This window comes from Peromyscus eremicus, chromosome 2 (genome assembly GCF_949786415.1).
Source record: "Peromyscus eremicus chromosome 2, PerEre_H2_v1, whole genome shotgun sequence".
NCBI lineage: Eukaryota > Metazoa > Chordata > Mammalia > Rodentia > Cricetidae > Peromyscus > Peromyscus eremicus.
Window position 1 is genome coordinate 18,279,766 of NC_081417.1, and position 12,894 is coordinate 18,292,659.

Genomic DNA, 12,894 nt, shown 5'->3' on the forward strand with positions numbered 1-12,894 from the left:
ACTTTGCTCCCTGGGAAGGCGCATCTATCTACCCTCGGAACAGAACACGAACTCCTGCCCTAAAGTCGCCAGACAGCCTCGGATGTCCGCGACGGCGCTGCGGGGCTCGCAGAAGTCACTTCGGAAACCGCCAGGGAGGCGCTGGGCTAGCGGGCCAGCGGCTGCGGGTCATGGACACGCAGGCACGCGCGCGCCCGTGGGAGCGGGGAACGCGCAGCCCGGGGCCCCCTTTCCGCTTCCCGTGGCCTCCCTCCGCCTCACATCGGCCCCGGCAGCCGCGGCCGCGGTTGCCCCAGAGACCTGGATACCGCGCCACTCAACGCGGCCGGGGCAGGGCGTCACGGAGGCGTGGCCGACCGGGCAGCTATGGCTCCGCCCCCCTGCGCGCGCCCCGCCCCTCGGGCCCAAAGGGGGCTGGCTCAGCGGGCGCGGGGTCCGGCCAGACTCGACGGGCTCCCGGTGGGACCGCTTCGCGACGGCCGCTCGCCGCCCTTCCCCGGCCGTTCCGTCCCCGCAAGCGGACGCAGGGAGCTGAGGCCCGGCGTGCGGGGTGCCATGGAAGGCCGCAGGCAGGCGGACGCGGCGGCAGCGGAGACACTGACCGGCTGAGGCCGAGGCATGTGGAGTCCCGGCGGGAGCCTGCTCCACACCCTGCCCCGGGCCTTGCAGCACGCCGGTCGGCTGGGCGGCGCGGAGCAGCCCGGCCGCTGGGCACCGGAGCGGACGGTGGGCGGGGACTGCCCCGAGGACCGCCTTCCCCGCGGGGGCGGGGCCGGCGCGGCTGCAGCGGCGGCGGCGGCCTCCGGCGCCCTGCTCGGCGCCTATCTGGAGCGCCACGGTCCGCCCGCGGCCTCGGACTTGCCGGCGCCTGCCGGGGCGTTGGCGGGCGGCCCCGGGAGCGGCGGCGGCGGCGTGGTGGTCGGGGTGGCCGAGGTGAGAAACTGGCGGTGCTGCTGCCTCGGCAGCACCTGTTGGTGCCGGAGCCTCGTGCTGGTGTGCGTGCTGGCCGCCCTGTGCTTCGCTTCCCTGGCCCTGGTCCGCCGCTACCTGCAGCATCTCCTGCTCTGGGTGGAGAGCCTCGACTCGCTGCTCGGTGTCCTGCTCTTCGTCGTGGGCTTCATCGTGGTCTCCTTCCCCTGCGGCTGGGGCTACATCGTGCTCAACGTGGCGGCCGGCTACCTGTACGGCTTCGTGCTAGGCATGGGGCTCATGGTGGTGGGCGTCCTCATCGGCACCTTTATCGCTCATGTGGTTTGCAAGCGGCTGCTCACCGCCTGGGTGGCCGCCAGGATCCAGAGCAGCGACAAGCTGAGCGCCGTTATCCGCGTCGTGGAGGGAGGAAGCGGCCTGAAGGTGGTGGCGCTGGCCCGGCTGACTCCCATACCTTTTGGGCTTCAGAATGCAGTGTTTTCGGTAAGTGGGGTCCCGCTGGCCCGGCTCTCTCCCCAGATCTGTCTTTTAGCGGCCTTGTCACCACCCTAGGAGGCGCTCCATCAGATAGATACCTAGCAGAGGAGTCATTGACATTTTCATGGTACCCTGAGAAATTTATCCTACAAATGCATAGAACACGGCCCCTCGGAAGACTCGATGAAGAACTACTTTTCTGGATGCATGTGTTTGTTTTTGAGTTTGATAAAAAATGAAGTATCCTTTTCACTTGGGCCGTGGGAGACGGGCAAAGGTAAGTGTGCCGTTGTGTGTCTAAAGCAGTTTTGGCAGCTCTTGGGCAGTAAGGCTTTACCACTTGACCCCCCTAGCTTACTCTGCCCTGTAATCCAGGTTTTGATTCAAGTATCTGGTTACATGGGGCTGAGGGCCGCTTTTGTTTTAACAGTGGAGGAGACAGCAGTAGACTCCAGTTCTTGGAGCTTCCTAGGTTTGTAATGGATTTCTTAAAGGTAGTTTGCTGTAATACTATGTGAAAGCTAAGAATTCTGTTTGTCTGTCTTTAGAATTCTAATTTGAAGTCATTCAGGTGATTAATTAAGCAGAATGAACATCCACTTTTCTTACACCGTCTAAAGACTCTGCCTTCCCTACCCTTGAATTCATATTTTCTGCTTATTCTGTAGGGTTTCTGTAGGTAGTGTGCACCTGGTTTAAGGTAGAAACTGCTGGTGAGGTAGTGACCACTTTATGGGAAACTGTATGGCTTTAGAACGAATTATTAAACCTATCTGACTTTGTTTTGTTTTAAGATACAGTGTAACTCTAGCCCAGGCTGTCCTAGAACTCACTGAGTAGCTTAGGCTGGCCTCAGACTGGCAGTGATTCTCCTGCCTCAACCTCCTTAGTTGAGGAGTGCTGGATTAGAAGCGTGAATCCCGAATCCAGCTTTGGATTCACTTCTGCAGTAAAGGGACTAGATAGATGCCTGAGTTTCCCATGTATTCTAAGCCAGAGTTTACACCAGAGATTCCCAGGTATTCAGCCCTTCAGCTAAAAGGCAACTGCCTGAAGTATTGAGACCCAGCAGTAATTTGGCCTCAGCCTTTCCACTTTTACTGTTTCACATTGTGAAATATGAACATAATTTTTCTTCAGTTTATAATCGATCCGGTACAGGTACTGCTGTACCAAGACTTTGACAAAGGTGACGGGGCCCAGGAATGTGTATAGTTTCATTCTAATAGTGTGATCTGTCTCCAGCACAGCCTGCATCTTTCTTATCCATACAGAATGTGCTGACTGCTGTTCTAGACTCTTTCCAGGTAGAAGTGACTGTACACATCTAATAGTTGTTGCCTACAGCAGATGAGAACACTGGGCCGATACTCTGATACTCTGCAGTCCTGCTGTCTTAAGTGTCTGCTGACCTGGGCTGAGTTGTCTGTTCTTTCTGCACCTTCATTTCTGGTTGTAAATGAGGAAAGTATTGGACCGTGTTTGATAGGTTACTGGGGTTACATAAGATAAATATGTGCAACCCAGTCGGGCTTGCAAACACAAGTTGGATTTTGTCTGTCCACTGTTTGCTCTTTCTGCTGTTACTGTCCACAGTAGCAGTACGTTGAAGTGAGTGGTCGAGTCAGACTTTGAACTGTCACCTAGATAGAGCCTCAACCTATGGCCCTCTCTGTTTCTTCATGGACTGTTTAGTCCCTAATCAAGTCGTGTATATTGAGGAAGGTATTTATTGATTTACAGTGTTACTTTTTCCTGTCCTAATGTCTCTTGCATATTAAACTTATAAGAAGTACTTTACTATTGGAAACAGTTTAAGATCACTCAATATGTAGTTTTGGCATTACTGGATCAGGAGAAAAAGAAGACGACAGATTTCTGCTGAAGAGGGCATTGTTACCGTTTTAGAAAGGAAGAAACGAAGCCTCGCTTCTCCTGGACCATGTAGAGTCACCTGCCAGAGGTGGAGCTTCAGTTTAAACATGCAGTCAGCTGTTGTGTGTGCTGCTGTAAAATTCAAACGCAGACAAGCAGGATGGGTCAGGAAACCACTGGACAAGGTCTGTTAATTCATCCTCCGAGCTGGTTTCTAGCAGGAGAGGCCTTTTGTTGTGTTTACTCAGGAAGACAAAGGGTAGGGTGATGTTGGCTTTAACCTGATTTTTCCTTTTGCCTTCTAGACTTTCATTCTGCCTCCACCCTCTGGCCTTATACCCATCACATTTACTCTGGCACACTTCTTTGTTTTCTACTTTACTCCTTATTGAACCCTTGAACACCCCCCCACCCCGACTTGAAGCTGTTTTCTCATTTGCTCAATGACCATGAATACAGTATTTAGCTCAAAGAGGAAGTTAGGTGTAAAGGTCGTGCAAACACACGTTTTGAAATAGTCTTCACTTGGTTCCTGCTGAGTGAACTCCATGCTTCCTCATTTGTAACATACTATAGAGTCATGAGTGTCTATTAAGCTAGTGCTTCGAAGGCATTATTTTACCTGGCCCATACAATTGCTGGTGGTCAAGGTAGTTTTATTTTAGAGGCAGAAGCCAGTCGTAAAAGTTGAGTATATAGAAGACGGAAAGGGGCTCCCTTTGCTTCTAGTGATTAACCATGATTCTTTAGTTCTCCTCATGTGCTAGAAAGAGATTAGCAAGCTGACACACAACATTTGAAATTCTCAAAAGAGAAAATAGCGCTTTATAGTATTGATGCTTAAGCTATAAGAAATACAGTTCTTCAAGTCTGTATTTACATTTTTTTCTCCCATCGTTTCTTCTCAGAAACAGGTGAAGCGTCTCCCTCCTCACAACATCTTTGGTGAAATCTTGTATCTGCAGGTCTTGCTGCACATTGAAGTGAATCTCTGAACTTACATTTTGTGTGTTGCTAAGTACGGTTCCTGACTGGACACACATCCGAGATGACTGTACACCTTTCTTACTAGATTGTTCATGGTAGGCTACATTAGGCTGCATTGACAACCTCCATTTCTCAGTAGGCGAAAAGCAAAGGTTTGCTTATTCTGCTTTATACAGGTGTAGATGGAACTTCACTTTGAAGAGGGACCCACAGCTTTACATTGTTTTGACTCTGGGATTTGGTCTGGCAGAGCCATTGCCTTGTACTTGGTTGCTGGGACTATGGAACTGCATTTTGTACTTTAAATGTCCTTGGAGTGGACCTTACTTTTCCCTAGCCTGAACAAGTTACATGGTCATGGACATGAGCAAGTTACCTGTTAGATTGTGTGAGTCCCCATACCCAGCTTTGACTTCACTTTTAAAGGGACTGACTGGATGCCTGAGTTTCCCACGTTTGATGATTCTAAACTGGAGTTCACACTGAGATTCCCAGGTACTCAGCCCTTCAACTTTTCAGTGTGAACAATGAACATAAATTTTGACCAACTTTATGATAGTTGGGCCAGGACTTTGAAAAATGACTAGGTCCAAATACAGGTTCCATTACCTTGCACATGGTTGCCGAGAAAAGTGAATTAATTCTGGACTCTGGACATTCAAGCGTCCTTTGTAGTGGATCTCATTTTCCTGGCCTCAACAAGTTGCGAGGTCATGGCTAACCTTACAGAAGTGGTGGATGTGTGGCAGGAGAGAGGACTGGCGCACCTAGGGAAGTCTGGAGGCCTCTGGTACATAGCACACCTTCTATACCTTAGGCATTATTGTCTGAGTCCTGGGGGTTTTGCCTCCTGACACCTCCGTCCAACCTACTGCCTCTGCTCTGATTAAGGAACCTCTACCTCATACCAGGTATCCCTGCTTCCTGCTTCAGGCTTACATCCTCCTATCTTTATCCAAAAATAACTGCAATACAAATGTGATCTGGTTATTACCATCTGTGAGTTCTTCAATAAGTCTCCCCCCCGCCCCAGGATGAATTCCCTTGGACTAGTTCCTCTCTTTACCATCTAGAGTTAGTTAGTTGCTGTGCCCCTTTTGATGTCTTCATTTATTTAATCCTCAGCACCTGTGCAAGTAGACAGTATTTAAATTTAGCAAATGAAATCCTGCCTCTACTAGAAACTTCAGGTTTCCCTTTTCTCAGTTTCCAGTTAAAAGGAACTCAGATCAGTAAAGAGAGACTGTTGATAATAGGTATAGGAGACAAAGTTCTTAAAGAGTAAAATCTAGAGGAAATGCTTTGAGAAATTCATTGTGACTGTCTTACCCTGCACTTAATAAACGTTGGACTGTCCTCATAATATCCACTATGTGAGACCCCCTTGGAGACATGCATTTTAAAGTTATTTCCAGTAAAATGGTATTCTTGATCCCAAAAGACCCCATGATTGTAGCTTGTATGGGTAATGAAATCCATAATTGTATTTTCAAACCAAGTGGGTCTGATGTAAAACCATGCCACAGGAGTTCCTACAAGTCTTTTCTACTGTAGTCAGAGAAAAAAATACAAAGTCAAAAACTCCTGTAGATTCCTTCCCTCAAACAAATGTACCTGGGAAGTTTATTTTCGTTAACCTTAAATATTAAAAGACACAAACTCTAGTGTACAAGATGTCTTACTCACATGCTGGCCCCCCCCCCCCCCCACATACAGAGCAGATTTCCGTATAAGATACCCCTTAGTTTTCCATCACAGCGGTTGTCTGAGACGTTGATCGTAAGAGACAGTGTTTTGAAGGGCAGATGTCACAGTCTTAAACCAGAGTTGGCTCTAACATTTAGTTCGTCATCCCGAGGAAGTTATAGTTACTCTTTTGAGACATACTTTGTGTTGTAAGTCATGTTTAATAATATCTACTACAAAGCTGTGATATGCCACAGTTTGCTCATTATTTACTATTTCTATCTGTTCTCTACATCCTCAAAATAGGACATGGGGTGTAGTTTTTGTTTTTAACTCTATTCTTTGGGGGCCAGCCACCCAGCTCCCAAATAGTTACAGGGAGTCTTATTCTTTCTTATGAATGCCTAGCCTTAGCTTGGCTTATTTCTAGTCAGCTTTTCTTAACTTAAATTTTCCCATCTACCTTTTGCCTCTGGGCTTTTACTTTCTCTATTTTTGTCTATCTTTTCTTTCCTTCTTATTCCCTGTGTGGCTGGTCCCCGGCATCCTCCTCTCCTTCTCCTTTTCTCGCTCCTCCCTCTTCTCTTTTTCTTCTTCTATTTATTCTCTCTGCCTGGCAGCTCTGCCTATCCCTGTCTTGCTTACCTTTTGGCTGTTTAGCTCTTTATTAGACCAATCAAGTGTTTCAGACAGGCAGAGTAACACAGCTTCACAGAGTTAAACAAATGCAACATAAAGGAATGCAACATATATTTGTATCATTAAACAGGTGTTCCACAGCATAAACAAATGTAACACATCCTCAACTAATATCCCACAACAGAGTTCCACAGCATAAACACATGTAACACATCCTCAACTAATATCCCACAACAACGGAGCTTATTTTTAAATGTTTACCAGTATCTCTGTTGTCTATAGGAAAGACCGGGCACCATTCTCTCGTGTGGGTATTACTTATTTAATATTCACATTGATCGTCATTTTAGAGTTGAGACCGTTGAAGCACAGAGTGGTAAAGCAACTTGCCCTTTGCTAGTGCCTGTTTCAGTGTTGGTGCAAGGAGAACTGACTTTCTCAGAGGTCTGCTGTCCTTATGAACCCAGATGTTGTACAGGGCTTTGCAGCGCTGAGTTGGTGTCAGACCAAGGGTCAGCAAACTACCACAGTGTGTGTGGTGCATAGTATTTCATGCACATGAACATTCTGTGAAACTCAGATTCGGGCATCTGTGCATCATATATGTGTTCTTTTTAGTCTTCTTTCTTCTCTGTCTTTTTTTTTTTCTTTTTGAGAAAAGACAGCAAAGTTCAGTTGTTGAGATAGAACCTATGCCTGCACAGCCTAAAATATTCATTACTTCACACTTCACGGAAAGAGTTTAGCTGTTGCTGCTTTATATTTAGTGCAACAAAATACCCACTAAGCCTCAGTTACTGATGTTGCAGTTGGAAAGAGGCCTTTGAGTTCTCAAATATATCTCATCTTTTCAAGACAAAACAATTTAAGCAGAGGTGGTATGTATTGTGTGTAAAGTGAAAACAAAATAAAAATAAGTAAATGTAAAAGTACAAAACATTAGTACTATGTCTAATGTGGAATACCTTCAAGAGTTGTACACTGCTCAGCTTTTCATTACTGTAGTTGTTTGTGTGGACTCTTAGAAGGTTGGAAGCAGCCAAAAAAGGACTTTGCTTATTTATTTTATTTATTCTGAGTGAGAGACCAGGGAGCTTGTACTGACCAGAATACCAACAGCCAAAGATGTCATTATAACTTAAAGCAGACGGAACTACCCTTGAATACATTTCCCTAGAATTTGACTTATCAAGAAGAGTTTCTTTTAGTAATTTTATTCACAGTTGAACTTTGATTTATTACAACTAATTTATTAAAAATGTTTGGCAAGTCCATCTAAATCCATAAATGTGATAGCACCATAGCCTGGGGACTGACTCTGGGGACTTGTAGTTCTGTGTTGGCTACTGTGTGTTCACGAAGAATTCATTGATGAACCTGACGTCCAGTTGTCTTATTGTAATTGGTCCAGAGTAGGCAAGGTCTCAGAGTCTGCTTTTTTAAAAGCAGTGACTTAACATTACATTTTTAATTTTTCTAAAAAATTTTAGTGAGAGCATGTTTTATAAAAACTGTCTTCATTTCCTTAAATTCTTGTTCTGTTCTATGAATACAGTTATAGACGGGAATAAAGACAATAGATTATGGTACTTGTCCTGAGATAATGTATCAAATCATCATTTGTTTTTCTATGAAAATATACCGATTTGTTGCACTTGGAATGCAGAACAGAAATAGGGGAGCTAGTCCACTTTGGGGGAGTTGGTATCAACTCCGAAGGGCTGGATAAGGTGAGCAAATTGACACATAGATAGTATCTTAGCCCACATGCTCAGACCTTCCTGTTTCACTGAAGACAGCTGGCTGTTCATGCTTTTGTTGAAGCTCTTCTCTTTTGATGCTCTGCAGTTACCTAATCTGCTTCTCTGGTGTCTCTGTCATATATTGGCTTAAGTTTCACACATCTGTATCTGTAGCTCAGCAGTGTGTGGAGTGTCTTAATAACCCTTCCTGGACTAAAGATGAAAAATCAAAGTAAAAAGGTCTGAAAGCTATTTTAATGTGGTTTTTTTTCCTCTTTACAAAATGTATTTGTTAAAAGAGCTTAAAAAGTACAAGTCAAGAAAACAGTGCTTAACGTTTTTTTGTGCTTATTTTTCTTCACTTTGTAGTTATTAATCAATGTTTTTCTAACACGCGTTAATGTTATAAATGATTTATGTGACCTTCTTATGCTCAGTGTACAGCCACGTGACTTTTGATGACCACACAGCGATACTTGTTTCTATTTAAATTCCAGTTTAGTGTGAGACCTTATGTACTAAAAGTGTTGGACCAATTTTTGTTGAATGAATAGGAAAAGTAAACCTATAATTCATCAAACCATGTAAAGAATTTTCAACTTGTGTTTTAGAGGTTATAATTAGTAAGGATGCATCCTTCCCCATCCCTCAGGGAGAGTAGTGTTATGTGTTAATCAAGTTCTCAAATGGACCACTGGTCTCCAAATTACTTGGGAACCATTAGGAACAGTTCCTAATTTAGGGATGTTGGGCTGATGAAGTTTGCACGTGAAGGTGGATTTGGCATCCGATGACCAAGTCATTTCTGTCGGTAGATCTTCTTTGTCCCGAAGTCCTCTCTAGCTGATAGAGTGGGGTCCCCCAGAGTCCTACTTTTTTTTTTTTTTTTTTTTTTTTTTTCAAGACAGGGTTTCTCTGCCTACCTTTTTCTAGTAACAAAAATTTTCTCAGGAATATCAGAGTTGCCACTTAACCAGAGTATCTCAGTTTTGACACAGAAGTTACTGGAAATACTTTGTTTCTATCCAGCAGGTAATTAGTAGGTACCTACTGTGTACTCACTGCTGTTCCAGATGCTGCACATAAATAGCTGTGAATAAGTCAAAGCCTAATATCCTGAGACAGGAACACACATTGTAGGCATATGGTGGAGAACACGCATTCTAGGGATATGGTACAAATTCTGTTGGTAGGAAGTTTTTAGGTAAAATGTTTTCTGTATGCTAGGCAAGAGTTTCTCAATAGTCCATTACAAGTAGACTTTTTTTTTTAAATCTTAGGCTGCTTGTAAATATCAACTTGTATTGTTTCCATAAATCTTAGGCTGTTTGTAAATATCAACTTGTATTGTTTCCATATTTGTAAATAAACCAGTTTTGAGGTTGATACAATTAGCCTTCAATCAGCATTTATTTACAGCTAATATGTATTAGATATTTTGCATACTGGTCTAGAAGCATAAAGAAAACAAGGTAGATGGGTTCCTTCACTCACAAAATTTAATCTGGGCTAGGGACAAACAAGTTGTGAGACCTCCAGTTGCATTGTTGTCCAGTGTGGGAGGGGAAAAGGACCATCCATCACACCTGCTGGAAGCACTTCTTAAATGTTGTCTTTGGGTATCAGATTCTCCTAGAGGAATCTTGGTGCAGTGACTGACAGTTGCCCTAGTCAAGGGAGTGGGAAGAAACCTGAGTATCCTTTCCAGGAGCAAAGGATGTACTAGGAGCTAAGAGCATTTAGATACGGCTGGAGCCCTGTGACCTGAAGCGTTAGATGGTCAAAGGCTAGACTTTCAAGATAAGATGGAGATGACACTGAGGAATCTCTCCCTTTTGAGAGCCACAGGCCAGAACTGACTGAGGATTAGGTCTGCATTTTAAAGAGCTTTCTGTAGGATTCAGTCTTTACTAGAAAGAAGACACTGAGTAGGGGGAATCTGAACAGGTGGTGGGTGCCATTTAACAAGTTGTAATAGACAGAGTGAGGGATGGGGATGTTGCTGCATGATGGACTTCTGAGGTTTTAAACATGGGCTGCTGAGACTGGGAACGAAGGAAAGGTTTGGAGAAGGGTCTGCGGAAGAGGGAATGACACCTGGGGTTTTCTTTGTTGTTTTTTGTGGGGTTTGTTTTGGTTTTTGAGACGAGGTCTCCTGTATCAGACATTTGTCTTGAATTCATTATGTAGTGGAAGATGGCCATGACCTCCTGAGGGCCTCAGGCCTCTACCTCACCCATGCTAGGATTACAGGTGCAGACCAAAGTCAGTTTATGCCTTTGTATGGCTGATACCCAGAGCTTCATGCATACTACGTGAGCATTCTACTAACTGAGCTACACCTCTGGTCCCTTAGGCTAATTGAAATATTTCTAATTTTCCTATGAGTGAAAATGACCTACTTGTTTGAACTTTTTCTCCCTCTTCTCTAACCTTTCTGAAACATTGACAGAAAGTATTTGGGGGATGTATGCAGGAAAAGCACATACTATATCCAGAAATACATGAAAAGAAGCAACTATAGTCACTTTAGTTTCCTTTGTCTTTGTAGAGATTCATGATTTTCCTCTGTCCTATTGAATATATTGTACTTATAATTTATGTGAAACCTTAATAGTAACTGTAGATGCACAAACCATGAAGTGCACCTCACGCATGAAGGTGTGATTTGCCCAAGCCAATGTTGGACTTACAGAGTTACGGGTCAAATTTGAGGTCTTTGAACACATTGCCTTTATGCTCTTCAGTAATTCTCTGTCAAGTTATTCTATGTAAAATGATCAAGTTTTGGTGTTTTGAAGTAGAGCTTGTAAAACCCTATGTGAGAATGGGAAACTTAAAAATGAGCTCATTTCTGGAGCAGAATTCCCCAGGAATTGTATTTTATACCCCCCTTAGAAGACTGTGGATTCCCAGTGCTCTCCAGGTGAGTCACAGGAACTCTGGAGATGAGAGTATGTATCATCAGTGTGGACAAATGGCACTGGCTACTCTTAAAGAGGTCCTGGTTCCCAGTGCCCACACTGGGCAGTGTGCAGCTCCTGGGACTCCAGTTTAAACCTGATACCCTTTCCTGACCCTTTCAGGCACCTGTGTATTTAAACTTCACACACACATACTCAGGCACTCATGCACACACATACATGTAAAATAAAAACAAATTTTTTACAGTATGTATTATTTACGTACAATATGCTTATATGTATGTGTCTGTCAGGTGGCACTCATAATCTCTGAAAATGTCACTAGATAGTTTGTATACCATAGCAACTGTCCAGCTAATGCTGATGTTTAGATTGACATTTTCACGGGCTCTTTGGGTTTGGAGGAAAACTCCACAATCAAGGTAATCTAGGAGGCCATCTCAGTGGCATTGCCCTTGGTAGATTTTTATCTCTGAAAGTGGACAGACATTTAAAATTCTGTGGGCCAAGACTTTGTGGGAGGGGAAGTTGGGGAGATCTCTGTAGGAAGTTGTATTTGTCAAAGACTGAATCGAAATGCAGGATCTGACTAGGATTTGGGCTTGTCGGAAATGCTACATTAAAATAAGTTGGATTCTTATCTTCAGTAATGTTATTAATAGCTTAGGAACTGATTTGTTATGTTCCCTCTAGCAAAGCTGTTGAGAGTGCCATTTGCTTCTCATAGAAAACTATAGAAACAATACATGGAAGCGGGGGCAGTTTTTCCCCATGATGAGGGTTCATCCTGAACATTTTGATGAACTTTGACTTAATATTGAGCAGTAATCAGGTTAAAGATTTGAGTGTCCAAGTCTGTTCAGGTTTCTGAAATCTGTTTCCATTCTCATTTGGATATTTTTGATGTCCTTTGAATATCAGTTATGGGTTCTGCTAAGAGACATTCCATTACATTTAAGACTGTGGACTGAAGGTTTCTATTAGAACATTTTTGGAATGTAACATCAGTATTTTTAAGATTTATCTTATAAATTATATGTATGTGTATTTCTCTCTCTCTCTCTCTCTCTCTCTCTCTCTCTCTCTCTCTCTCTCTCTGTGTGTGTGTGTGTGTGTGTGTGTGTATGTGTGTGTGTGTGTGTGTGTGTGTGTGTGTGTCTGTGCTGGTATTTACACACAAATGCAGGTACCCGTGGAGGACCAGAGAGGGCTTTGGATTCCTGAGCTGCCCAGTGTGGGTGATGGAAACCAAACTTGGATCCTCTGCAAGAGCAATATACATTCTAGACCACTGAACTGTCTCTCCACCCCGCCCCCCAGTTTTTATTTTTATATATGTGTATGTGGGTGTGTCTGTATGCTAAGTATGTATGTGGGTGCTCATGCCCAGAAACTGGAGTTACTGGAGTTACAGGCTTTTGGGAACCAAACTTGGGTCCCCTGGAAGAGCAGCACACACTCTTTAATTGCTGACTTCCTCTCCAGCCTCCTCAATATTTATTTTAAATATAGTTTTGATAAATTTCATGTAAAGCATCGCACAGGATTTTTATCACTCATTTTGCCATGTTTTTTCATTGTACACATTTAACACATGATATTCTAAAGAAGGACCCTCTTCTGTGAATAAACTC

The 12,894-nt window shown here is 44.1% G+C and overlaps 1 protein-coding gene across 2 annotated transcripts in view; it reads left to right on the forward strand.

Moving 5' to 3' along the window:
* Window positions 1-412: 412 nt before the first annotated feature.
* Tmem64 (transmembrane protein 64) overlaps window positions 413-12,894 on the forward strand; it is a 48,871-nt gene continuing 36,389 nt past the window's right edge. The window contains exon 1 of one of the 2 annotated variants that reach the window (XM_059253889.1): window positions 413-1,413. In XM_059253889.1, coding sequence (XP_059109872.1) covers window positions 619-1,413 — 795 coding nt within the window. In that variant the 5' untranslated portion in view covers window positions 413-618. The remainder of the gene's footprint in view (window positions 1,414-12,894) is intronic. The other variant, XM_059253888.1, reaches the window with a different exon arrangement.